The 27,549-nt window shown below is 36.0% G+C and overlaps 1 protein-coding gene across 3 annotated transcripts in view; it reads left to right on the top strand.

The window, feature by feature from the left end:
* Positions 1-27,549, top strand: part of LOC129246229 (protein slit) — a 114,724-nt gene that overhangs the window by 64,372 nt on the left and 22,803 nt on the right. For 2 of the 3 annotated variants that reach the window (XM_054884877.1, XM_054884876.1), the window contains exons 3-10: positions 5,514-5,585; positions 8,707-8,778; positions 9,750-9,893; positions 12,317-12,552; positions 15,273-15,414; positions 15,665-15,808; positions 19,241-19,456; positions 23,439-23,596. In XM_054884877.1, coding sequence (XP_054740852.1) covers positions 5,514-5,585; positions 8,707-8,778; positions 9,750-9,893; positions 12,317-12,552; positions 15,273-15,414; positions 15,665-15,808; positions 19,241-19,456; positions 23,439-23,596 — 1,184 coding nt within the window. Of the gene's footprint in view, positions 1-5,513; positions 5,586-8,706; positions 8,779-9,244; positions 9,317-9,749; positions 9,894-12,316; positions 12,553-15,272; positions 15,415-15,664; positions 15,809-19,240; positions 19,457-23,438; positions 23,597-27,549 lie in introns of all 3 variants that reach the window. The other variant, XM_054884875.1, reaches the window with a different exon arrangement.

Raw genomic sequence — 27,549 nt, 5'->3', positions numbered from 1 at the left:
ACCTCAAAAATGGTTTAACTCACTATTTTCAATGCTGGCAACTCTATTTTCTAATATTAGGCAAATTTGATTAGAACGCGTTCATACAGAGAAACTTTTGTTGCTTCAACTTTGCGAATTCTCTTTTGTTGTTGCCGTTCACATACCTTGGAATTGTTAATGTTTAGGCTACAGTTAATAACATTTAGAACAACTAGAACTCAAAAGGTTTCCCTATATGAACACGGTCTTACTAACACCCATTAAGAGGTTAGGGGTAGTCAAAGGCCCGAAAGAATTTTGATTTTCAATAATTTTTATGTGCTAGTCAATTGCTTTATTTTACAAAAATAAAAACATAGTATTAATACATCAAGTTTCGACTTGACTGTAGCAAAATTTCAAAAAAACAATTAATACTCGTAAAAGTTATCGCTGTTTGTGTGGAGCCGTTTCTCCAAAAATCCCTTGCGGTGATCATCACAAGTCCTTGGAGATTCATCTAAAATCAATCGGACAAGAGAAATTAGTGTTATTAATAGATAATCCTGTGCCTGATCGAATTTTTATTTTTTATTTTTCAAAATTAACAATATGGCTGCCTCAGGAAACATTTTTCAGATTTTCAAGAAAAAAACCTACAATTAATATAATAGTTTAAAAAAAAAAGGAAATTTTTTAGAAAAAATCATTCGATCAGGCATGACTTCTTTGTGTTTTTCAAAAGCAGTATAAATTTTATTGAAATCTACCAAGCGGTTTTTAAGTTACAGTGAGCACCAGTTCAAAACACATAGTTTTGAGAAAAATGCATTTAAAGTTTTTACTACTTCTCCGGAGCGCCCGAGCGCCCGAGCGCCCTTTGTTAATTGTTGAACATATGTTTATTTGCACCAGTTGCTTCGTCTACTCGCCACTTGCTTACGCTTGCCGAATCAAAGCGGCCTAATGTTTCATCTTGAATGCTGTCATATTCCAAACGGCAAATTTCGTGAAGAATATATCCACACCCATATTAATTATTACTACCAAAACAAAAGTTTTATATCAGTGTTGCACCTGCCCTTAAAATTAATCCGTTTCTGTGTGGGAAAAACACGCTAAGTGACTTCGCTTCTAAGCAGGAAAATATTAGTATTAGCAGCCATCATTTCTTTTTGACCATCACTGTACTTACATACACAAATATAGCAGCAGTTTGTATGCGCTTCAAACATCATATACAATCCAGCCGCCAGGTAAAACGGCTGTTCCTGCCACCGTTCGACGCAAAAGTCGCAGTTGCGCGATTAACATTACAAATAAAAAAAGAAATGCTTGTAAAAATTTGTTTGTTGGTTGGATTATACATACATATGTATGTATGCCTACAAACAGCTACCAAAACACACGAGGCCAACAGCCAAGAACGAATTAAATTTTATATTTATTTATGTATGTCCACAAATGTATATAACTATTATTTTTCGGCTAAGAAGAACTCTTTGTTCTTGGTTTTTTATTTGAGTTCGCATTTTATACGCTATGTAAACATTTAATAGTCTTTGTTAACCGAAAAGAAAATAGAAATACATAAAAAAGAAAGAAAGAAAAAGACCAAAACATTTACAAATTTTAAGTGTACCCTTGCAATCGCATTCCAGAGGCATTTGCGTAGGTGGGTAGTTGGGGAGAAAATTGAAGAATAGAAGGCCTGTGCTTAGAAAGTGCATAGTTATGTATGGATGTATGTATGTACGTATCTACGGCACTGTGAAGGTATTTAGAGCATTTGTAAAGCCTGGCCTTGGCGCTTGCCCTTCGGTTGTTTGTTGGTAGTAGCTGATAGGCAACCTTTTAAGCCACAAGTAAATAAACAAATTAAGCTCGGATGAAACTGAAGTTGCTACCTTATGTAATATATTTGCTTTTTACTAAGTACTCTTATCATGCCATCATATATCTTTCAGTTAACAAAAAGGCTCTACATTTAACACATTGAGTGCCATGTCAATTCATTTGCTTTCAATTCAGAGGTGCCAGCTCATATTAGAACTTATCGCGCGCTTTCGTGCAACACTACCGGAAATAGTTTTTGTGTTTTTAGAATACACTAATATTTGCACAAAATTTTGGTCCAATTTTCATATACTACAAGGTGTAGTCCAAAAAAAAACAAGACTGAGCTAAAATACAGGGTGGCTGATGAATTTTGCTACATTAAGAAACTCAAATAACTTGTTTTTTAGTGTATGGAATTCATTTATTTTTTTTTTTCAAGTTGAAGGCCATTAAATTTTATTAAATGTAGCTTAACTAGTTTTAAAAATAATTGAATTTAAATGCCCCTCATGCTCGTTGACACAAGTGCGGCATCTTAGTAAAAAGTTGTTCATTGCTGCTTTGAAAGTTGCGACAGGAATAACCGCAATTGTTGCCCGAATGGATTGTTTTAGTTCATCCAAATTTGTTGGCTTTGTTTTATAAACTTCTTGTTTGCATAAACCCCACAAGAAAAAGTCAGGTGCAGTAAGGTCAGGCGACCTGGGGGTCAACGAAATTCGGAGTTTCTTGAAATCAGTTTATTGGGAAATTTTCGTCGCAACTCTGTCATAACAGTCTGGGCTATGTGAGACGTTGCCCCATCTTGTTGAAGCCACACAGAGTTGAAAGGAATTCTCTTTCGGCGTAGTTCTGGATAGAAAAATTCTTTCAGCATTTTCAAATAACGGTCTCCAGTAACCGTAACGGTGTGACCATTTTCTTAAAAAAAAAATAAGGCCCGACAATGCAGCGTGAAGAAACCGCACACCACACTGTCACGCGAAGAGGATGCAATTCCGTCTCGTGGAGTATCTGTGGGTTAGAAGTACTCCATATTCGACAATTTTGTTTGTTCACATTGCCGTTTAAATCGAAATGGGCCTCATCAGACATGAAAAGGCAGTTTAACATGTTTTGGTCTTCTTCCACCATTTGCAGGATCTTCTGGCAAAATTCCAAGCGAATCGGCAAGTCTGCTGCATTCAGTTTGTTAACCATTTGAATTTTGTAGGGAAATAAGTCTAAATCTTTGTGCATTATTGTTTGCAAAGACTGTCGGCTGACACCAAGTTGAGCAGATAAGCTTCTTGTTGAAACCCTTGGATTGCTTTGTATAGCTGCAGCTACAGCAGCGATCGTTTCCTCCGTCCGAACTGGTGGGTTTCGATGATAAGGCCTTCTTGCGACTGTTCCTTGCTCAGCAAAATTATTCACCAGTCTCATTATGGTCCATCTGCTCGGGGGATCGCCGCCAAACATCCGCCTGTACTCTCTCTGTACCAAAACTACGGACTCCAGTGCGTGATAGCGGCGGACTATCCAAATTCTTGTTTGCGTGTCCCAGTTATCCATTTTAATAAATTTTAAAGATCAATCTGCAAATTAAAACAAAAATGGAACAGATAACTTAAAAAGAAAAAAAGTTATTCAATTTTTTTTTGGTAGCGGCTTTCATCAGCCACCCTGTAGAAACGACAGGAGTTTTGTTCTAATAACTTCGAGTTTATTTATTCAAAATAATCCCTTCTGGTCTCGATACACTGTTTTGCGCGATCTAAAAGCTTTTCGAAAGAGTGTTTGAGGTCATTGACCGGAATGCCATTCAGGATGTCGGTGTAAGCCATTTGGATGGCCTTTACGGACGCAAAACGTTTTCCTTTCATGGCCAAATGCAATTTTAGGAATAGGTAGAAGTTACAGGGAGCCATATCACGCGAATACGGTGAGTAATTGATGGTTAAAATGCGATTTCTAGTCAAAAAGTCAGTCACATTGACGGTTTGGCCCGTTGGCACGAACTCTTTGTAGATAATTCCTTTGGTATCATAAAAACAAATGAGCATCGACTTGATTTTTGACTTCTTCAAACGCGATTTTTTGGGTGATGGCTCGTCTGGGGTCTTCCATTCGGCACTTTGACGTTTAGTTTCAGGTTCATGTTGGAAAGACCACGTTTCATCACCAGTTGCAATATTGTAAAGAAAGTTCTCGTCTTTTCTCGCCTCTTTAATGAGGTCTTTCAAATGTAGAATTCTGAGCAATTTTTGGTCCTCGGGTAACTTGTGCGGAATGAAACGTGCACAGTGCACAGACCTTTCGTAAGCCCAAATGATCAGTAAAAAATGCGAAAAGTCGATGTTTTGGAGATATTCAACTCCGATTCCATGAATTTCAACGATGATTTCGGTTTATTTTTGATAAATTTACGAAAAATTTCGATGGAATTTTCGGTGATTACTGATTTATGGCGGCCTGTATGTTCATTGTCATGTATGTCCTCACAACCATCTCTGAAACATGTAAACCACTTTTGAACTCTGGCACGAGATAGACAATCATCGCCATAAACTTTTATCATCAATTCAAATGTTTCGGTAAACGTTCTACCGATTTTAAAACAAAATTTGATATTAGCTCTTTGTTCGAAACTCATTTTTGTACCGATGGCACGAACATACTGACATTTTATACGCAATAACTTCGTTTCCACTGAACCGAATGTCACCAAGCTTTCACTGGAAGTCAGCTAGGGATGTACCTTCCAACGCACAAACTCATTAAGAAGATGGCCCCATCAAAAACAATTTTATGACGTCAGTCTTTCTTATTTTAGACTTCACCTTGTATTTATTAAAATAATTTATTTGTACTTTTTTTTTATATCTATTAACCCGAAATATGTCTACTTAACCTATACAAATTTATTATATTCATTGGCTTAATAAGTAAATCTGCAACTTTTCTCGTGAATAAAGGCGATACGGCTAAGAAAAAGTTTGAACAATGAAAACATTTTGTTGGGCAGCCCTCGGAGTGTGCGATAGAAAGAGGTATGATTTGAGGTGCCTTTTAAGACACAGATTTTCATTTAGGAAGACCTTCGTCTGCAATTCCAAAGGGAAAAGCACTAGCAATGGAACTTAAATGAATTTCGCCATACAGAATAAGGCCGTCAACTTTATAGCCTAAACTGTCTAAAGTTGTTTATAATCAAAACTTCCGAAGCTGTTCGAAGTGGAAAAGCTTTCCGCTATTCGACAGATTAGTGAACTAGTATGACTAGAGAAAGGCGAATCTATTAAAGGTGGTGTTGGTAAATGAGCTGATTTGTTTTGTTTCTTTTGCCGTGTCCATGTGGCTGTCAGCTCAGAATGAAACAAGGCGAATTCATTATCTGTTTCTGGTTTCCCAATAGTTTGCTTTGACAATCAAACGTACAGAAAATTGTTGTTGGTCTAGTGCCACCACCTGTAATGAATGCGCCTTAGACTAGAGTGACCAACATTTGGAGGTATATCGAGTCTCGTTTGAAGAAAATTAGTTCACTTTAAATGAAGCAACAAAAGGTAATTGCACAGTTCTTTTATTTTTGGCATAGGGTTGCCAAATAACACAAAAAAACCATAGTAAAAAATCAAATTTATTTATTTACTTATTTACAGAAAATTAGTAACATAATTTGCATAAAATTAGTTATTCTAATGTTTCCAAATTATTTTGCTTCTTTTCAGCGATTTGCAAGGCAATAATATTACTGTCATTTTCGAATCTGACTTTCAACGTTTAACGAAACTACGAATACTGTAAGTATAAACAAAAGATTTGAACCATAATCTGTATTTATGTATGAAATTTTAATTTCATTTTTAACTGCATGTAAACAACGAAAAATAATCAAAACAACAATTAAGGCTTTTATAAAATACCCGATAGACATAAAAAAGCTTGACGAATCGATTTGATGCACAATGTTTTGCGTTTACTTCCATTGCTGGTAATTTAAATGATTACAACGACGCTCGCCGACGGATGGGCAACGACGAGTGTCGATTTGTAAAATTTTTTACATTGATGCTTAGTGTAAATGTTAAAATTTTAAAAATAAATATTTATTTATTTCTTTTTGTTTTTTGTTTTTGTAATTTTGAAGTCAAAAGCTAATCAGCGAAGTTAAAATATGCACGAAGACAAAAGCGTGAAAGAAATATTTGTATGCGTGTGGACAATAAAGAAAAAAGACAAGAGGTTTGTCTTGGAAAATGGTTTTTTCTTTTATTTAAATATTTTTGTTTATTGTTTGTTATTGTAACTATAGTGCAGTGCGTGTAAAATGTTAAATTATTTTTGCAAAGGGTGGTCCAAATCAAAGTTTAAGGGCTCGTTTTGAACTCTCACAACTACCTACGGCTATACGAAATTCACTGCTGTGCACCTAAACAGCAGCAAAAATATTTCAAGTGCTGAAGTATACAAATGATAAATAAAATTCCAATTCAATTCAGTTTATTCGTCTATGATAAAAAATTAAGTGCCCATTTGTGCAAAAAGTGTGTGAGTATGATTTGCTTGCTTTTGCACTACACTCACAATCACTGCCTGCCTTCGAAAATGTGACTGGCTATGTCGGGAGTCTACCACGCAATTCTGAGACTCCATGCTGTTCTGAGCAACTGAACGTTTCACTCTCCAATCTATTGAGAAAATTTCTTTGGACAATTTCTTTTGGAAAGCGGCGTTACATTGAGGCAACCTCGGCTCATCGTATTCCATGCATAACGGGAATGTGTGTGCGCCTGCTAGTAAATATATGTATGTATAATAAATGTGGTCATAAGCGGCTAAGTTGAAAATCATGCATTCGAAAAAATCACTTTATATATCGCCCGTTTGCTGGAAGAACATCATAACTCAAAAAATCAATTGTTCAAAAAAATGCCATATACAAATTTTTTTTTTACAGCAAATGAGAAGTATATCAATATATTGGAGAGAGAAATTTGTGCGTTTTTACAAGGTGGTGCCAAATTAATCATCCTATCGGAAGATATTTTTTTTTAATAGTGGTCACCCCTCGGCAGGCAATGGCAAACCTTCGAGTTTATTTATGGCATGAAAAGCTCCTTAAAAAAACAGAAAACAAATATCTGCCGTTCGGAGTCGGCTTAAAACTGTAGGTCCGTCCAATCTTGAAACAACATCAAGACGTACGCCACAAATAGGAGGAGGAGCTCGGCTAAACACCCAAAAAGGGTGTATACATATATATATATATGTATATATATACATGTACATATATTTATATCGGATGATTTTAAATTTAAAATAAAAATTTCTATCGCTTAAAATCATTTTTTTTTTTTTTTTAATTTAATGAAAAAGTTATTTAAAAACTTACTAAACTGAATTGGAAAGAGAAATTCCATGATTAATTTTGCGCCACCTTGTATTAATAACTTTGAATTTTTACTGAAAATTTGCTGAATTTTTTTTTAATACCGTACAAACTTTGAGTACTTTGGTACAGTTCTTTTTTCAAGTTTAAAGGGTCTAAACATTCGCATTGATTTTTGATAATTTTGTTTTTTTTTTTTTTTTTGCTATTAATATTAGGATTTTTCTTCCATATAAAAAGATTTCGGGCATTCGTTATGTGGAGAAAACGCATAACACCGGCAAAAAAAATTAAATTATCAAAAAATCAAAACGAATTTTAAATTGCTTAAGCAGTTTTGGAAAGATTATGGCTAAAAGTTTGAAATGTTGATGAAAAGTTGGAGCTTGGGTTTTCTCTAAATCAGCCAGCATTTCGGTCTCCTTTAAACTGCCGCAAACGAGCAGCGTTTTTCAAGCAGAGGTCTTCGCGATCCTGCAGGCATGCAAAATGCTTCAAGACCGCTGTTGGGAGGGAGACCTTAATATTTTTTTCCAATAGCCAAGCTGCGATCAAGACACTGTCATGGCCGTAGTAGGAACTTAAACATCTCGATCGAGCAGGAAACATCTCCCTTATCTGGGTTCCTGGGCACAGGAATATAGAGGGAAATGAAATTTCCGACGAGCTTGCCAGGAAGGGGGCGACAGAACCGGTTTCAGCTGTCCCCCTCTCAGACATCGGTGTCTCTTTGTCCGTTGTTAAAGGGAAATTACACAATTTCTTTCTAAGAAAAGCGCAAGACAGATGGAGGTCTGTCTCTCGTGTGCCATTTCGAAAACACTATGGCTCCAATATGATAGAAACAGAACACTTAAAGTGGTGGGAATCCCCCGCCATCCAATTTCGAAACTCATTGCTGTGTTCACTGGTCACTGGGTGATCGGTACTCATGCGGAGAAGCTTGGAACTCCGTACAAACCCTATTGCAGAAGCTGTGGGGATCCTATAGAGAAAGAGACTGTTGAACATTTTCTCTGCAAATGTCCGGCTCTGCGGGTAGGCGCTTGAGATTCCTTAGCGTGCCCTTTGGGGATGACTTGAAGAAATTCTCCAGCCTAGATCCCTTTTCTCTCCTCCACTACATCAACAGCACTGGATGGCTGTAGAAGATGTTCTCTTCCCAATAACTTTTCTTTGCACAAGTAATGGTCCACATTATGATACCATAGATATGCCACTGCTTTTTTTTGTTCTAAAAAAAACAACCTTGTTTATGTATCACCCTTTTCATGCACGCATATTTGCTGATTAGCTTGCACTCGACGAGAAACACGCTCGGACGCTAACTTTTCATATTTTTTCTATCTAGTTTGACCTTTGTATAGCATAAATCGTTCGTAATTAGTTCTGAGCCGATAAGCTGGTTGCTTAGGAGTTCAAAGCATTTCGAGTTACTGGAGAATTCTTCTATTATCAATATATGTACAACATCTAAATTCTTTACGTAAATTATGTAGCAATAAATTAATTAAAATGTGCATACTTCACAGCCAACTAACGGATAACCAAGTACACACAATTGAAAAGGGCGCTTTCCAGGATCTGGTGTCACTGGAGCGACTGTAAGTTTAGCTCAGTTTTTAAGCTTTTGCATGCTACAGCCTACTGCATATGATTGCCTATAAAATCTTACACGAATGTTTTCAAATTTCTCACATATATACCAAACTTTTATAAAGCATTTTATTTTCAACAAATATTATTTAACTGCATTCAATATTCAATAAGCTAAAGTGAAAAAAAAATGTTTCTACTACTTTTTGGATGTCAGTGCTGTCTACGCTAAAAATATTGCTCTTATATTGAACAACATTATTTAACTGGCTATTATATTGTAATTCAGCCAGTTGTAGTTTTTCGACTATTTAGCATCAATACTTTTGTTTCTTATTTTCTTATTTTTTTCTTACTTTTCTTTTATTTTGTTTTTTATTTTTCTTTATTTTTGATTGATGGGACTTTCCAATTTGGATTTTTCTGCACGCAAATCTGTTTACATACAACTCTACAATATATGCATACATACAGGCGCCTTAACAACAATCTGCTAAAGGCGATACCTGAAAATCTAGTGTCAAGTTCAGCGAGTCTTTTGCGATTGTAAGTAGTCGAATGCAATGCTTTTTATTAAAAACAAACACAATTTCTTTAATTTCTTTCGAGGAATGCTGCTATAGAGGTTGAAAATATAATTACTTATTTAGCTTTATTCTAGTTGAATTTTTATTTTATGATTTTAATGTAAAATGAATCAAATGTTTACTATTTATTTGTAAGTAGGAAAGTTCTGTGCTGCTACAGCTTTTTACAATATACAGAAAAAACAACAACACAGTAGTAATTGAGTTTGTCTTGAGTACTAAAAAAAAACAACGATTGACTGTTGGACTCTAATTTCGTAGTTTTGCCTCTTTTATAAATTACAGCTTTTAAAATAAATTTTCTACCTATCACAATTTTTACAATAAATTACTCATATTTTCTCCACAAAATTACTTAACTTGACTAACTAATTGTTTCACTTCCGCTACAGGGACATCTCGCACAATATCATTACGACAGTGGGACGACGCGTCTTCAAAGGCGCACAATCCTTGCGCAGTTTGCAGTTGGACAATAATCAAATCACTTGTATGGATGAGCATGCGTTTAAGGGCCTTATAGACTTGGAAATTCTGTAAGTAGAAAACTCGTCCAATTCCTAACTAAATGTATTCCCATCTAAACTTTTGGCGAAAAACTTTATTATTAAAAGCCCAACGGTTACCCTCCTCCCTCCCAGCTGACATGAAAGGCAGGAGTTTTTGAGTGTGAAGATATAAAAATGAAAAAAATATCTGCCGTTCAGAGCCGGCTTGAAACTGTAGGTCTCTCCAATTGTGGAACAACGTCAAGACGGAACACCACAAATAGGAGGAGGAGCTCGGCCAAACACCCAGAAAGGGTGTAGTGAGGATAGTATTGATTTCTTCATGGTAAAAAGCCTGTCCGAAATATCAAAATTTCTGAAATGAGAATTAAAATATTGATGTAAGGATCAAAATAGTTTATTAAGGTCTTTATTTATTGTGAATTGTTTTAAAACAAGAGAAAAGTGAGAAAAAGTGCCTTGATGCTCGAGTGGGCATATTAACATTAACTTCAGCCAGAAGAAATGGGCCAAAAAGCGAGTCTGTGAGCAGTTTAATCATAATTATGTCCAGCATTTTTCTACAACTAGCAAGAGGGGAGAGGGAATATCATATAGGAAAAGTGTCTGAAGTATTGAATATATTCTGCCTTATCTACGTAAATTTGGTATTGCAGGTTCCAGACGATCGAACCATAATCCAGATTCGGTCTTACTAGAGTTATAAATAGCTCCTTAGTAATATAGAGGCTAAAGTGCGAGCCGAGGCATGAGAAGAAAGAAATATAAATAAGGCAATATTTTGTGATAAGTAATTATATTTACCAAGTTCATGACTGAGCCACCCATACGGTTTTGGGTCCGCTATTCATTTTATAAGCCTGGTAGGAAAGTTGTAGATAAGCTGGCTGCTTAGTTAAACCATAGTGTGTTGATGAGTCGTGTATGCCATACATAAATTGTGTGAGTCTTGTGGCTATCATTTATCGAGGACACCATGGAAAGAGTGTTGCTCTTATTAGGAAGAACCTGATGGAATTTTCAGGGTCATAATATTAATGCAGCGCACACTTTTAATTTACAATTCATAGGCCATTTGAGAATTCTTACTGCTTTGAAGGCGGATTCAATAGTATTGGAGAAGAAATCGAACGAATTAGAAGTATTAGAAGGAGCTTAGAGAAAAGTCGCACCTGATGAATGATACTCCTTATCTCTCTCTCTCTCTCGCTCGCTGTGTTTGGTATTCAGAGAATGAATTGGCTGTAGAGCTGTATTCGAAGTCATGTTTTCTTATAACGCTTTGTAGCCGCAAATGAAGCTGAGCAGAAGAATAGAAACTCTGTAATTTAATAGAGGCGTGGGTGAGATATTTAAGAGAGAAAAGAAACCGTAACTGCGTTATCCGCGCGTAGGGAACTAGAAATAGATAACCTAACCTCAGCTTATCCATGTTTGTAACATACAAAGGAATCCTGTTACGCATGTTTGTATTGTATATACATATCTCTCAAAATGGTGGAAATTTGAAGAAAATCTAAATTCTGTTCGCTCGTAACTATGCGAGTTCGTGGTAGAATATAGAGTAAACGCAGATAGGAGCTGAATTTTGAGAGTAATTTTGCTGTGGCGTAATTTTAGAAAATGTGTGCTCCACCGCCGTATCCGAATGGGTTGATACGTGACTACCATTCGGAAGTATGTAGTTCGAATCTCCGTGCATGGAACAGAACAATAATAGAAAAAGTTGTTTCTAATAACGGTCGCCCCTCGGCAGGCAAAGGCAAACCTCCGAGTGTATTTTTGCCATGAAAAAGCTGCTAATAGAAAACCAATAATGAGTAAAAATGAAAATTGGACTTAGGTTAATGTAAACATGGAAAAAAATTGAAAGCAGCTAGTTTTGTGGATGCAACTGAATGTTTCAAATTCACTGAGAACCGAGTAGCGATACCGCAATATGCACAACGTTCTGATTTCTCTAACTACCTTTGCATTACTAAATTATTTAACACAAACAAGTACACACCTCTTCAGTAGCCACCGCCATTTAGACGTTAGAATATTATTTGAAGGAATTGAACAAGTTTTTAGTCAAAATCGCAAAATCTGTTGGATCTCTGTTACCAATACAAGTTGATCTCAACGCCTGTTATGTGCTGTTTCTGAAAAGACAAAGGATTTAGTTTTTAGATGATTTTATATAAAACAAAGTGGAATTTGAAAATAATCAATTTTTTTTTCGTCTGACGGGTATGAGGAAAGAAAATCTTTAAATTATTCGATTATTAAAAAATAATGAATTGTACGACAAATACTATCCCTTCCCAATTATTTTCTATTTTAAAAGTCGTTTTTATTTTGCTTAGTACATAAGATTCACAAAATTTACATTAAAGAAATTTTTTTTTTACATTAAAGAATTATTTTTTGCACTTTCAATAATTTTATTTTTTTCCATATCTTTCCAGTACTCTAAACAACAACAATTTGACTTCGCTTCCGCATAATGCCTTCAACGGCTTGAATCGATTGCGTGCTCTACGTCTATCCGATAATCCCTTCTCATGTGACTGTCATTTATCGTGGCTTTCGCGCTTCTTGCGTAGCGCACCCAGACTTGCGCCATATACACGCTGTCAGTCGCCGTCTCAGCTGAAGGGTCAAAATGTGGCAGATCTGCATGATCAGGAATTCAAGTGTTCAGGTAAATTTCTCAAGAGAATGATGATCCATTGAGATTCGTGATGTAAATATAAGTATATCGTAATAAATAGCTCGTACGAGCGGAGTTAGGGTTTTGATTATTGGACCTACGCTAAAAGTGCATGAATGCTTTCAGTTAAAAAAAACTTTGAAAAATGTTTACCCTATATGCGTTTGAAATATTTTTTTTTTTACGTTTTTATTTTGGAATTCACTTTTGTAAGGACTTCATAAAATACTGTGATAATTTTAGTCCTTCGAATTTCTGTTTATTTAGCTTTTAACACTTCAACTTAAAAGATCCTTTGCAACCCAGTAATGCATCCTTAAGATTGAATATAAAAAATACCCTTAAAATATACCTTAAAAGCTAAAATGGCATTAACTGCCAAACTTTTGTTGTTTAGAAGGCGAATGTGCTCCTTTTTCCAACCTCTGAGTATGAGAGTACCTCTGGGTACCACGCTCCCTAACACCTTTAGATACCTCTTAATAGTTTTATGAAAACAATTTAAAAGCAAGGCAAGCGACAAATTATGACCCAATCATTTGCCAGAAACACACTTCGTCGCGGCTATCCTGCCGCTTATGTCGCGAACTATAAGAGTCAGGCGGATAACCAGACTTATACCAAATCCATACTGCCATGAAAGTCTTTTCATTTTGCATAAATCTCTCGGTGTTTTGGTGGGAATCACTTTGGTTTCTTTTTTTAAATAATTTATCAAATTTAGGACTCCTGACTCAATCAAAAATTTTGTACTTTTCATTACAGCTACGTCCTTTTTTTTTGGAATGTAACCAATTAAAAAGGCCATAAATTTAGTTTAGAAAATTATTTTTATTCAATTCAAAGTAAAAAATGTAAGAAAATAATACAGAATTAAGAATCAATTTACTTTTGCTCGATATGACCAACTTTTGCCTTGACTATGGCCTTGAGACGGTCCAGAAACGAATCAAAAGCTGCCCGAAAGTGACTTGCAGGTATTTTGGCCCACTCGCAGGCAATGGCTTTTTTCAGCGCCTCAAGACTGGGGAATCTTTTAGTTCGGACCTCGCTCTCCAAAATGGGTTAAAGAAAACAATCCATCGCATTCGCGTCTGGTGAACTTGAGAGCCATTGTGTGGACGCTATGAATTTGGGAACGTTGTTTTTTAATCATTCTTGGTTCACTCGAACTTTATAAGACGGTGCCGAGTCCTGTTGAAACGTCCATGTCTGCCACTAAAATGTTTGTCTGCCCACGGCTTCAAAGCACCCTCCAGAATACTTTCCCGAATATATTTCGCATTTACCTTGACGCCAGGCACGATGAAAGCAATTGAAGAGCGTCCATCCGCGGTTACAGCGGCCCAAACCCTTACCTGTGACGGGTGCTGCCTCCTGGTGATCAATCGACGACTCAAATTCTCGTATGAATGATCGGACAAATAAACCCTGTCGTTTCGGGAGTTTACGAATTGCTCAATTTGAAAAATTTTCTCGTCAGAAAACTCAATGTTCAGAAATTGACTGCTTTCGGCCAAGCGCAGCAACTCCTTCGCTCTCTCAAGTCTGACTCGTTGCTGCTTTGGTGTGAGATCATGCACCTTTTGGATCCTGTAAGGCTTGACTTTGAGATGATTTTTCAGAATGCGACGGATGCTACGGTCAGATATTTTCAGTTCTTTCGCCATTTGATTGGCACTTCGTCGGGGATTTCGCTCAGGTCGCTTCTTCACTTTTTGAACCATTTCACGTGACGTTACAGTCTTTTGATGATCACCTCCATGACGTTTCGTGATGCTGCCAGTATCATTGTAACAGGTAATGGTTCGATAAACAAAAACTTTATTTACTTTAAGGAGCTCGAGCTCACGAACAATCGCTGGTTGTGATTTTCCAGTCGAATATAATGCAATCACACCATTATGTTTGAAATCTATTACTGATTTTTTTTTTGGTATTTACTCTAAGTAAAATGCTTCCGCGCGCTTGTAAACACTACCCCGGACAGTCATTTAGCCAACTAACAGACAGTCGATGCCCGTGCATCAGCTGCGCGAGCGGTCTGAAGTTGGTTACACTTCGAGTGCCGGATCCTGTATAAAATTAGTCCAGTTTTTGGTCTGCCAGTTCTTTTTCTGTCCTCAACAGAGCCAGTTTCTTGAAAATTTTCACCAACCTTTGAATTGTCGACTCATTCGAACGATTATTTCCACGAAATCAAGAATTTTGCGATATATTCTTCATAAAGATCGACCATTTTCTTAATAAGTTTTAATAAATTTAGCGTGTTGTTCTATTAGGAATTATTCACTACTGACTTTTCCCTTTTACGTCACTTTTGAAATATGTATGAAAAAATAAAAATTAAATAGAAAACTAAATCGTCTTGTCAAAACTTGGCCATGCTGTTATTTTGCCCGCCATTGTATAGTTCATGAAGCGGAAAATGCTGGATATATGTATTTGAAAGCAGAATAGGAAGACAATGCCTGTTTTATAATAATAATTATAGCAATAATTATGTATATATAGATACTTTCAGATACTAAAATTAATCTCAGCCATTATTTTACCCCCATCTAGTATGTGTCAGCGATTTCAAAAATGATAAATAATTAAATATGTGTAGTAGTACAATAAATATGTATTTATAATATTTTCAATTGAAGTTCCTTCTATATTATTTTTCCTTTCCCTTTCTCATCTTTTTTTTTTATGTACACTCTAAGGTCTCACCGAGAATGCGCCAATGGAATGTGGCATGGAGAATAGCTGCCCACATCCGTGCCGTTGTGCCGATGGCATAGTCGATTGTCGCGAGAAAAGTCTCACCAGTGTACCTGTGTCGCTGCCAGATGATACGACGGAACTGTAAGTTGTACCACATACATACATACGTACATACCAGCATACTTGAAAATGTGTCAAAGTTTTGTTGGTGAATGGTAATTTTTGAATTGCTTGAGCGCACACTCCAGCTCAAGCACCTCCAGCAATTTGACAACTGCACTTTTTTCATTGTATGTCATCATTATTGTAATTATCTTTTCTATTCTCTTCTGCTAAATTTGTTTTTCCATTTTTTTTTTTTGTCATTTTGTTTATTTTTTTATTCTAACAGCCGCTTGGAGCAGAATTTCATTACTGAATTGCCGCCAAAAGCATTTGCAAACTTCCGTCGCCTGCGTCGCATTGATCTGTCGAACAATAACATTTCGCGTATTGCCCACGACGCTTTGGCTGGCCTAAAAGCGCTCACCACACTGTAAGTATTCATGGAAATCTCCGAAAAATCCGAAACAGTTCATCAGTTATTTGGGTATTGTGCCAAATCACAACAAAATTTCAAAGCTTTTATGTTTTTGTTATTTTTGTTAATTAAGTATAGTCAAATGGTCGAAAAAAAATAAACATAAACATCAATCAGTGAAGTGCGGTGCGGTGAAGTGTAGTTCGTATTACGGCCATCAATCGAATGCTTAGCCACCAGAGCAGTTGGCCAGCTGCTACTCTTTCTTGCCACTGACATTATTCACTTGCGTACGAAATTTCAAGAGTTTTTTAATTATTTATTTTTTTCACAATTTTGAAGAGTTTGTTTTTCGTGTGCCTTTCGTTGGATGTATGTATCTGAAGGTGATACAGCTGCATTTATCCCAAGCTTTTCTTAAGCCTTAGCAAGTGTGAATTTCCACTGAAATTTTGTGCGCACAGTTTTTGTGGAGGCATTCCATGTAAAATATCGAATGTCTTAGCGCAAATATTCTTAATATTACAGTTTTATAAAAAAGAGAAATGCGCTACCAAAGCGTCAAGCATTGACGTACATCCGGCTAAAGACTTTCGCTCTAACTGCAGTAAATAATATTGTTACAATAACAAAAAAAGTCGTGCAATTTTTGCTGGCCTCTTTTATTGAGCTTATATTGGCCCACCGATACGACCACAATTCATCGTCTATGTAGTCATTTTTCGATTCCGTCGTTGGCTTCATCCATTCGTTCTTCACTGCATTATTACATCTATTCGTACAGTGGCACATCCTGTACGATATTCTCTTCATCTCCACATTCTTCCATTCTTCGCTCGTTCTTTTCCCCCGACGCTCGTTCACACACTTTTCAATTAATTCGTTAGTCAGTCCCTTCGTTATTCTATTTTCTTTTGGCAAGAAACCCCTTACTTCAAAACCACACCGCCATAGGCAAGGAAGCATTTCTTCGTCCATTTCCTTTGCAGTGCGATCTTTCATCTGGAGGCGCTGAAAGTCAATTGTCTTCATAAACAAGCTGATGCCATTTAAAATTTCTATTCAAAATCGTATTGTTTGTCATTTCATTATTTCAGAGCAGAGAAAGCCGTTCTACTTTATCCCTCTACTCGACATTTACAATCCATAAAGGCGAATAAATCAACATTTATTTTCAATTTATCGGAGTTTCAGAGAGACCACTTTTCGTCGACCTGAGCAGTTACGACACAGTGTCCTTGTATGAGCTAATTGGATTCCCCGAAAATTTGGGATGGCTTAAGACAGACGCCTATTCTAACCTAACCTATTTTTAGCAGGAGCTATATTAGAGCAACTTGACACTTTATACGCCAGATCAATGATTAGAAACAAGAATTGAGTAATAAGGAATGCCGTCTTCGGAGTCCAACCACCACCCATCGCAGACGAAGAGCTTCAGCTGCTGGATACAGTAGCAGATTACACTCCTACCTATTCAAAATCCATCCCGAGATAGCCAAAATATGTCCAGCATGTAAAGGCGCACCGCACGTTCCACCACCTATTCACATGCCCTCATTGAATAATAAAAAATAAAAATTCACATGCCCTCTTAAACCCCCTCACCTTACACCACCCTCCCTATGAACCCAACACGCCGCAACAGCTTGTTTTCTGGGCTTACCGTTAGATGAGTTAGACCATGACGATCGGTGACTACACCGCACTGACAGGGCTTGATGAACTGCTGTAACAACAACAACCACAAATTGCTTTCATGCTTGTTTCTGCTATATCTAAAATTGCTAGAGGCTTTTGGAGCAAAATCACTTCTGCCAAGCAGCTAAGTTATGTTAGAAAAAATAACTTAAGAAAATATATACAAGGTGGCACAAAATTAATCACCCTATGTGAAAATTTATAATTTTGGCAAAAATGCATCGTACGTCACTTGTAACACTTGTGAACTAGGCAGCTGCAGTATACGAACAGACAAGCAATAGAGCGCGTAGAGTTCAAAATAAAGATTTCCAATATTCAAAATATATTATATTTAAATTTTTTTATTTATTGAAAAAGGTATTAAAAGAGACAAAAATTAGATGATTTAATTTTGCGCCATCTTATACATGATTTAAATTAAAAATTTTTTTTGTATTTCCATCATTAAAAATATTTTTATTTTTTTTATTTATTGAAAAGTTATTCAAAAAAGACAAAAAAAAGGGTTAATTAATTTTGCGCCACCTTGTAGTTGATTTAAATTTAATTTTTTTTTTTTTTGTATTTCCATCATTCAAAATAGTTTTATTTTATTGATTCATTGAAAAAGTTATTTAAAAAAAAAGACAAAAAATGGATGATTAATTTTGCGCCACCTTGTACATGATTTAAATAAAATTTTTTTTGTATTTCCATCATTAAAAATATTTTTATTATTTTTATTTATTGAAAAAGTTATTCAAAAAGACAAAAATTGGATGATTAATTTTGCGTCACCTTGTACATAAATGAAATTTAAATTTTTTTATATTTCCATCATTCGATATATTTTTATTTTTTTATTTAGTGAAAAAGTTATTCAAAAAAGACAAATTGGAGGATTAATTTTGCGCCACCTTGTACATGATTTAAATTTATAATTTATTTTCGTATGCTCACCTCGCCTCAAATGCTCCAATAGCACTCGTACTCGTATTTACATACATATCTAACTAGGCATACATGCATACATACATATGTATGTACCTTATTCTCATTAGCAGTTTTTTTGCACGTGCTTATATTTTTTTAAATTTTATTTCTTTTTTGTTTTTTTACCTGTGGTGCTGTTGGTCATAGCGGTAGTCTACGAAATCTGAATGTACCATTGACTCCGCTCCCAAACCGGTTTAGGTAACGATTACTTCGAAGATTTTTTACTTCAATTTTCTGCTAAAACTCATAGACGGCTGATCGCGGACTCGTGGAGCTTAGTATCCATGCAGTGGATTTTTTATTATTTATAACTTCGACAGCGAACTACGAACTACAGAAACACTTACTTACCGGCCATAATGCACTCACTTACTCACAAGCACTTCCAATCGTCAACGGTCCATATGTTATAAGCCACTCGTCGTCGTCGTCAATGCCATACCCATTGTGCTTACAAGTATTTTGTTACATTTTATCCCCTCCAACACCTTCTCATACATAAGCGCATTCGCGTGCTTGCTTACTTACTAATGTATGTATGTATGAATGATACTTACTAAGTAACTTGTGTTTTGCCACTTTTTGCGCTTTTGTCTAAAATCTGCTTTACACCGCTAAGAGATCTTCAACATACTCGTACATCTTGTTCTTCTATCTTCTACAACTACTGCGATTTGTACGAGTATTGAATCATTTTATCTTTATTTAAGCAAAAAATGTCCCCTTTTGTCTTGTATATTTATTTTTTTTGTTCATTTTATTTTTTAGCGTGCTCTATGGCAATAAAATAAAGGATTTGCCCTCAGGCGTATTTAAAGGACTTACATCACTGCAACTTCTCCTGTTGAATGCCAATGAAATCTCCTGCATACGCAAGGATGCCTTTCGCGATCTGCACAGTCTCAGCCTGCTTTCGCTCTACGATAACAACATTCAATCGCTGGCTAATGGCACCTTCGATGCGATGAAGAGCATACAAACACTGTAAGTGCATATTTTAATCCCCTCTTACCCGTAATATATGGGCATATCTATATGTATGTAAGTATATATTGCCAGTCTCCATAGATATGCAGTGACTGTAAATGAAATGCGAAAAAAAGAAAAATCCAAGCCTCGTACACATAACAATAAACTGCACTATAGGCACTGTAAGGAATGTATGTGCGTGGTTGCACTTGTATTTAACTTGTACGTAGTACTCGTGCTTTCGCAGGAACAAAGGACATGACACCTAGGGCATTTAAACAATATGTCCGCAACAGAGTTCAAGACATCAAATAAAAAAAAGTAAACAAAAAAACCATAAAAATATGCGGAAAAATGAAGAAAACACTGAAGAAAATAGCAGCGCAGCTAGCGAGGCATTGTTGTGTTGCGCCCAAGTGAGCAGTTTATCTGCTAGCTGACTTCACATTGAAGTGCGCTTATTTCTTTATTACTCACATCTACCCGCAGAGATAGCCTGTTGACGCAATGCAACAGTTAGATTTCTAAAAGCTTTTTGTTCATAAAAGCAAGTATGTAGCTAATAGGAAGCAAATGCCCCAGTACAATGTTTTAATGCGCCTTTTATGGTGGCTGCATACTTTTCAGCGAAATGTATAGAATTTTTTTACATTTCAATTTAAAAAGAACCCCTTACCTTTTTTAAGGAGGCGTGAGGTTAATTCGGTGAAAAAGGACATGTTTTTAAGAGTTGTTTTGTGTAGATTGTGCTAGTTGGTATAAATAATTATTATTGCAAATGTTAGGAGAAACGTAAAAGTAAAAACTAATTGAAAGTTTTGCCGGTAAAGAAAAGTGGCTTGTAGGCATAATTCTAATAAAATTTGTGTTAGATATTAAAAGGTAAAGTCCTAAACAAGACTGGTGTCATAAAAATGTTTTTGATGGCGCCATCTTTTTAATGAGTTAGTGCGTTGGAAGTTACATCCCTAGCTGACTTCCAGTGAAAGCTTTGTGACATTCGGTACAGTGGAAGCGAAGTTATTGCGTCTAAAATGTCAGTATGTTCGTGCCATCTGTACAAAAATGAGTTTCGAACAAAGAGCTAATATCAGATTTTGTTTTAAACTCGGTAAAACGTCCCCGAAATATTTGAGTAGATGAAAAAAATGTATGGCGATGATTGCCTCTCTCGTGCCAGAGTTCATGAGTGGTTTACACGTTTCGGAGATGGTTGTGAGGACATAAATGACAGTAAATATACAGGCCGCCCAAAATCAGTAATCACCGAAAACTCCATCGAATTTGTTCGTAAATTTATCAAAAATGAACCGAAATCACCGTTGAAATTCATGGAATCGGAGTTGAATATCTCCAAAACATCGACTTATCGCATTTTTTACTGATCATTTGGGCTTACGAAGGATCTGTGCACGTTTCATTCCGCACAAGTTAACTGAGGACCAAAAATTGCTCAGAATTCAACACTCGAAAGACCTCGTTAAAGAGGCGAGAAAAGACGAGAACTTCCTTTACAACATTGGAACTGGTGATGAAACTTGGTCTTTCCAACATGAACCTGAAAGTAGGCATCAAAGTGCCGATTGGAAGACCCCAGACGAGTCAACATCCAAAAAATCGCGTTTGGAGAAGTCAAAAATCAAGTCGATGCTCATTTATTTTTTACGATTCCAAGGGAATTGTCCACAAGGAGATCAAGGCCAAACCGTCAATGTAATTTTCTATCTTGACCTTTTGTAGCGTTTGTTGCATCGCATGCGTCGCCCGCGAAGGAGAAAGCTGGCGCTTATTGCATGATAATCGATCCACTCTTGTGACTGATTTTTTGACTAGAAATCGAATTTGAACCATCAATCTCTCACCAAATTCCCCTGATATGGCTCCCTGAGACTTTTACCTATTCGGAAAATTCCATTTGGCCATTAAAGTAAAACGTTTTGCGTCCGTAGAGGCATCCAAATCAAAGATTGCTGATTTTGCAGCTAATCTGTGGATTTTTTGCTAATCACTGCATATGTGAACGTACTTTAACAGTGAATCTCCGCAGGTGTCTCGAAAAAAAGTTATTTGCGATATATCGGGTGTTTTTTTTTAGCTGCATGAGAACTATCGATATCGATAACTATGGTTTGACAGCAAAATGGTTAACTGTGTTGGTATTTCTATTGAGTAAGTTTTGGCAAATCATCATGAATCGTTTAACGCCAGAACACAAGATACAAGATACGATATACGAAGGACTCAGAAAGTTCTTTGGACTCCTCGTCATTCAATTTCCAAACTTACCGGTCACTGGACGCACGCGGAAAAGCTAGGTTTACCATTTAACCCCCATTGTTAAGCACTTTCTCTGTAAAAGTCCGAGTTTGGCAGCTAGACGATTAAGGTCACTGGGTGCTCCTTTCTTCGACAACCTGGGGCAGTGCCCAACCTAAATACCATCAATCTTCTCCATTATATCAACAGCTCTGGCTGGCTGTAGATATCTGCCTGGTGGAGGTCTCATAATGGTATCAAAACGGCGCTTCAGTGCTACTTGAGGAGTGCCAGACTAGCACTTCTACCAGATTATAATAAACAAATTTGATTCCAAAAATATTTCTGTTTTGTATTATCACTTGAAGTTCTCAAGCTCATAAAAAACGTCCGCTACATCATAACCCGCAACAGAATCATCTGAAATAAAAAAATCAAATGCATTTGTTAAAAGAGATGTTCTTCGAGGTATCCTTGGAAGAATGTTTTTCCGACTTTGCAATACTTAGTAGTGCTATTGTATGATTAATTATTATAAAAAATAAAAAAAAGGCTCCCACGGATACCTGGTGAATTGTGCGAAGAAATATTTATGCGTACCTGGACTTAAAAAATAACAAGTTTGTGAAAACCGCTTTAAAATCAAGCAGGTATAGAACCCGACCTTGACAACGGACGCTCAGATACTTATAACTTCGCCAATTTTTCTCCAATCGGTATGAAGATATTGTGCACTATTTAAAAAGAAATTTACTTAAAAATTAGTTAATGCCTTATATATAATAATGTATACAAAAATATGCGCTTACACCCTGTATTGGGTATTTGGCCGAGCTACTCCTCTTATTTGTGGTGTATGTTTTGATGCCGCCTCCGAATGGCAAATAGTTTTTTTATGAGTAGTTTTTTCATGCCAGAAATACACTCGGAGGTTTGTCATTGCCTGTTGAGGAGAGAACGGCCCTTTTCTATTAATTGGTGTTTCGTTTCCGGAGCTTTGAACTCCCGAATGGATTCACGCACCAACCCATTCGGCAGCGGTAGCCGTTAAATAAAATATTTATATTTTTTAGATATTTTATCCCGCCCTCAATGTTGCAGGGTAAATTTATAAAAATAGATCGGTACACTTTTGCTTTCAGTTCAATAAATCCTGATCCTTCAAAGAAAGATTGAACATTTTTATTCACATTTTTTATTCAGATGGACGCTTAAATTGAAGCTACGTAGGCGTTGCAGTTACAAAAGTGCCAAAGCTCTTCACTACAGCACTCCCAAACTATTTTCCTTGAATTTCATCATGCTACACTTGCTTCCCTACCAAAATGTTGTTGCTTTTTATTTTGTTTGTGCTTTTACTTGCTATTAATTAAAATAAGAAACTGTAAGCAACGAGTAACGTTCTTAAGTAACAAAGTATTGCATTTTAATGGAAAAAGCTACGACTTTTTTCTGACATTCACGGCTTTGTTAGCCACACGAAGGTTAACACTTTGAGTCAGTATGACTGCCTCTGGTATAAAGTTTTAGTGTACGCCTAAGCCTTGCATTGGCTCTTTACTATTTTTATGTCTTTTCACCTAAAATCACATACATATATTTCCATGTAAGACACCTACAAACACTTGTAATTTCTTTTGAAAATAAAATCTTTTTGTTAACTACTAAGATCTTCTTGTTCATATTTAAGCATTTGTTTTATTTTTTTCTTTACATTTTTATACATCTTACTAAACCAAAGGCATCTGGCAAAGAATCCCTTCATTTGTGACTGCAATCTTCGCTGGCTGGCTGATTACTTGCACAAAAACCCCATCGAGACAAGTGGCGCACGCTGCGAAGCCCCAAAGCGAATGCATCGGCGACGCATTGAGTCGTTGCGTGAGGAGAAATTCAAATGTGAGTATCTTAAAAAAAAATAAAATTGGAAAAAGAAAGATGAGTAGCAAAAAGTCAAGATGTGCATATGTGGAGTGGGGTCGGTGATGGATGCACAAAGAGTTGGTATTTATTAAAAAAAAAAAGTGTACGGCACACGAAAAAAGAAAAAGAAAAAAATGGAAAAAATTAAAAGCTAACACGTTCTTACAAGAGTCAAAGTGGATTTATGTATTTGCATGCAAATTTTTTTCCAGATATGAATAAAAAATGTATGAATATGGTTTTTAGCATGCGCAAAATAAATATGGAATATCTTAAAAATAAATAAAATGCACAAATGTTGAATTAAAGAAAAAAAAGTATAATTGAAAAGAATATACAGAGTGGCGCAAAATTAATCATCAAATTTTGTACTTGAATAACTTTTTTACTAAATAAAAAAATTTTAAAATTAAGTGATGGAAACCTTTATTTTGTCCTTTACAACCTCCATTGCTTGTCTGTTTGGGGACTGCAGTAGATAACAGGTGTCACAAGTGTCAAATATGATTGACGTGCGACCCTATTTACAAAAACTATAAATCTTCCGTTAGGGTGAAATAGGGAAATTTTCCAATACACTTTGTGAAGTCTTGCAGGAAAACTGGTCAAAAGCAAATGGGCTAAGCGTCAACCGTAATAAAACTTAACTCATCTTATTTACCAGGAAACATAGAATTCCAAATATAACTCCTCCGACTCTATGTGGACCGGCACTTTCATTCAGTGATGAGGCCCGCTACTTAGGTCTAATACTAGACGGAAAAATAAGATGAAAGTCAAATGTGTAAGATAGAGTAAAAAGAGCGACAATACCATTCTACTCTTGTAAACAGCCTATAGGACTAAGTTGGCGTTGCCGACCAGTTTTCCCAATCCATTCTTCCCAAAACTTTTTTCCCAATGCTTACTTTTCCCAAAGGCAAATGTTCCCATATTTTTTCATCCAAACTGTTTTTCCCAAGACTTTTTTCCCAAATACATTTTTTTCCAAAACTTTTGTTCCCAATAAAATAACTCCCAAACCAATTTTTCCAAAACCATTTTCCCAATTCAAAAATACGGTGGATTGCGTAGCCGGAGTTAGACTGATGAGGGTTATTTTTTTGAAGCGCGGCCGAAGGCCACCCCCGCGAAAAGGAGTTCTACGCAAAAATACTGTGGATTCTATCGAAACTGAAGAAAACATTATTATTATTATTATTTTTTATTTAATAAATAATTTTTTGCTCTTTGGAAAAAAATGTATTTAGGAAAAAAGTATTGGGAAAATAAATTAATTTTCCCAATTCAATTAAAATCCTATTTTTTTTCGTACGTGTTCCATAAAACAGGTTTGGGAAAAATAGGATTTTAATTGAATTGGGAAAATGGTTTTGGGAAAATTGGTTTGGGAGTTATTTTATTGGGAACAAAAGTTTTGGGAAAAATGACTTTTGGGAAAAATGGATTGGGAAAAGTGTACGGTAACCCTAAGTTGGGGGGGGGAAGGCCTTTATGGCTTTATACAGCAATTGTAAGACCAATGTTAACATACGGCATACTAGTATGGTGGCCGGCTCTAAATATTATGCTTAACCTATTACCAATAGAGGAATTCGGCAAGCAAACAACTGACAAGGCAGCTCTCAGATTAAGAGAAATCTATCTACTCAGAACGAACCAGAGAGGACACTCTTCAATTTTAGAAAAATTCTCCTGCATTCCTGGTACAACGGATTTTTGTCACAGTATTTTATTCCATTGCAGTGTATTTCAGGCGGAAGTCACTGCCATAAAAGAGGGACTACGGTAATAAACACGAGAGTATTATCCACAAATGAAGTATTCATATACTCGGACAGTCAAGCAGCTATAAAAGCGCTACAATCTAAAACACACTCGTCAACAACAGTCATAGAATGTTTTAAACTTCTAAATGACGTATCTAAATACTACAAAATACACCTTATTTCTGTGCCAGGCCGCAGCATAGCAGGGAACTGCAAGGCAGATGAACTTGCTCGAACCGGTACAACGCTTGATCACCAAGTGGATAAGACGCTGATACCTATGCCTATAGCCACTTGTAAACTACTTATAGATGGGGAAACCATCAACAAGGTAAATACAAGTTGGCAAAACTTCACAACATGCGAACTAAGCAGAGAGACATGGCCGAAATGGAACAGTGGTCGATGAAACAGCTTGTTAAGATTTAAGGGGGTATTCTGGTCTAGAGCCCTACTTTTTGGGTATTTTTCAAACTAGGATAAAAGAAAAATTAAAAACATTTTTACTATCCATTTTTTTATATAATATTTATTGATGTTTAAGGTATATAAAAAAAATTAAAAAAAAAAAAAAAGTCAAAAATTCATCCAGTGACAGGTCGGTGAAGTAGGGGTTGCTAGTCAAACAGTGCTCCCTGGTTGACATGATTCCAACCCTTGTAGTGATCTAAATCGAACAAACAAAGAAAATTCTTAATTAGTAAAGATGTCGCTACATCTTGAGCCTCGGCCGAAAAAAAAAATAAAAATTCACAAAATGGCGCCTACTTGAAAAAAAAAATTTTTTTTTACCCCTGTTTTTTGACCTTTACGAATTTTTTAAAAATACTTCAAATTAAAATTTTTCAAAATCCAAGGCTCCAGTGATAAAGAGATGTATGAAAAAGATTCTCACCAAATTTCAAAGGGATCGGTCAAATAGAACTTCAGATATCGTGTCAACCACCTCAGCAAAAGGAGTTTTGAGAAACACGCGTTTAAAGTTACGGCCGTCCCCTCAAACCAGTTTAGCTGCCACGTCACTAAAATAGTTGTAGCTTCGAAAATAATTCGAATTTTGAAAAATCCTTTTAAGAGCATATTTTTGAAAGTCTAGGCTTTGAAAATATGCAAAAAAAAAAATTGATTTTTTCAATTTTCTAGACCAGAATACCCCCTTAACAGAGAAGCTATAAGAAAAAAGATAGGGGTATTAACTGGTCATTGTTTAATAGCCAGCTAGAAGGTTAAGACTCTCGTAATTCGATTTCTGTAGAAGCTGTCTTAATACAGAAGAAGAGGAAACAGTCAGACACCTTTTATGTGAGTGTGAAATCTTAGCTATAAGGGGGCTCCGCACTCTTGATACGGCATTTTTAATTGATGTAGCAGGCATAGCGCATCTAAAACTAAGGCAGTTTTGCCCGTTTATTAAAGCCACCGGATGGTTTGAAAAGGAACCGAAAGGGTAAGGATAAGCTCCAGTGGTAACACAATGGACCTACGAAAGGTCTAAGTGTGTCGTTGGGACAGCCACCCTACCTACCTATATATATATATATATAATTGACGAGTACACCCTTTTTGGGTGTTTGGCCGAGCTCCTCCTCCTATTTGTGGTGTGCGTCTTGTACAGATTCAAGCCGACTCCGAACGGCAGATATTTTATGAGGAGCTTTTTTATGGCAGCAATACACTCGGAGGTTTGCCATTGCCTGCCGAGGGGCGACGGCTATTAGAAAAATGTTTTTCTTAATTTAGGTGTTTCACCGAGATTTGAACCTCTCTGTGAATTCAGAATGGTAATCACGCGCCAAACCATTCGGCGGACGCCCTACCTACCTAAGGTGACGAATTTTGCGACACATTGCATACCACCTACAATTTAAAATTTACTTTTAAAAGCTTCAGATTTATTTTTAAAAATATGTTAATTTGGATAAAGAAAAATGCATTATTTTTTAATAAATCCAATAATTATAGCTGAGGAAAAAATAAATTCTATTCTTGAATAAAAAAAACTAAATGCCTACCTGTTTCATATATAGAATAGTATAAAGATCTATTTTTAATTCTTATAAATTCAATATTTGCACTTATTTAACGCAAAATCAATTTAAATTTGTATTTTTTTTATATATATTTAAGTTTTTTAGAATTATTTATGATAGTTTTGAAATT

Source organism: Anastrepha obliqua, chromosome 4 (genome assembly GCF_027943255.1).
Source record: "Anastrepha obliqua isolate idAnaObli1 chromosome 4, idAnaObli1_1.0, whole genome shotgun sequence".
NCBI lineage: Eukaryota > Metazoa > Arthropoda > Insecta > Diptera > Tephritidae > Anastrepha > Anastrepha obliqua.
This window is presented reverse-complemented; position numbering and strand designations above follow the sequence as displayed.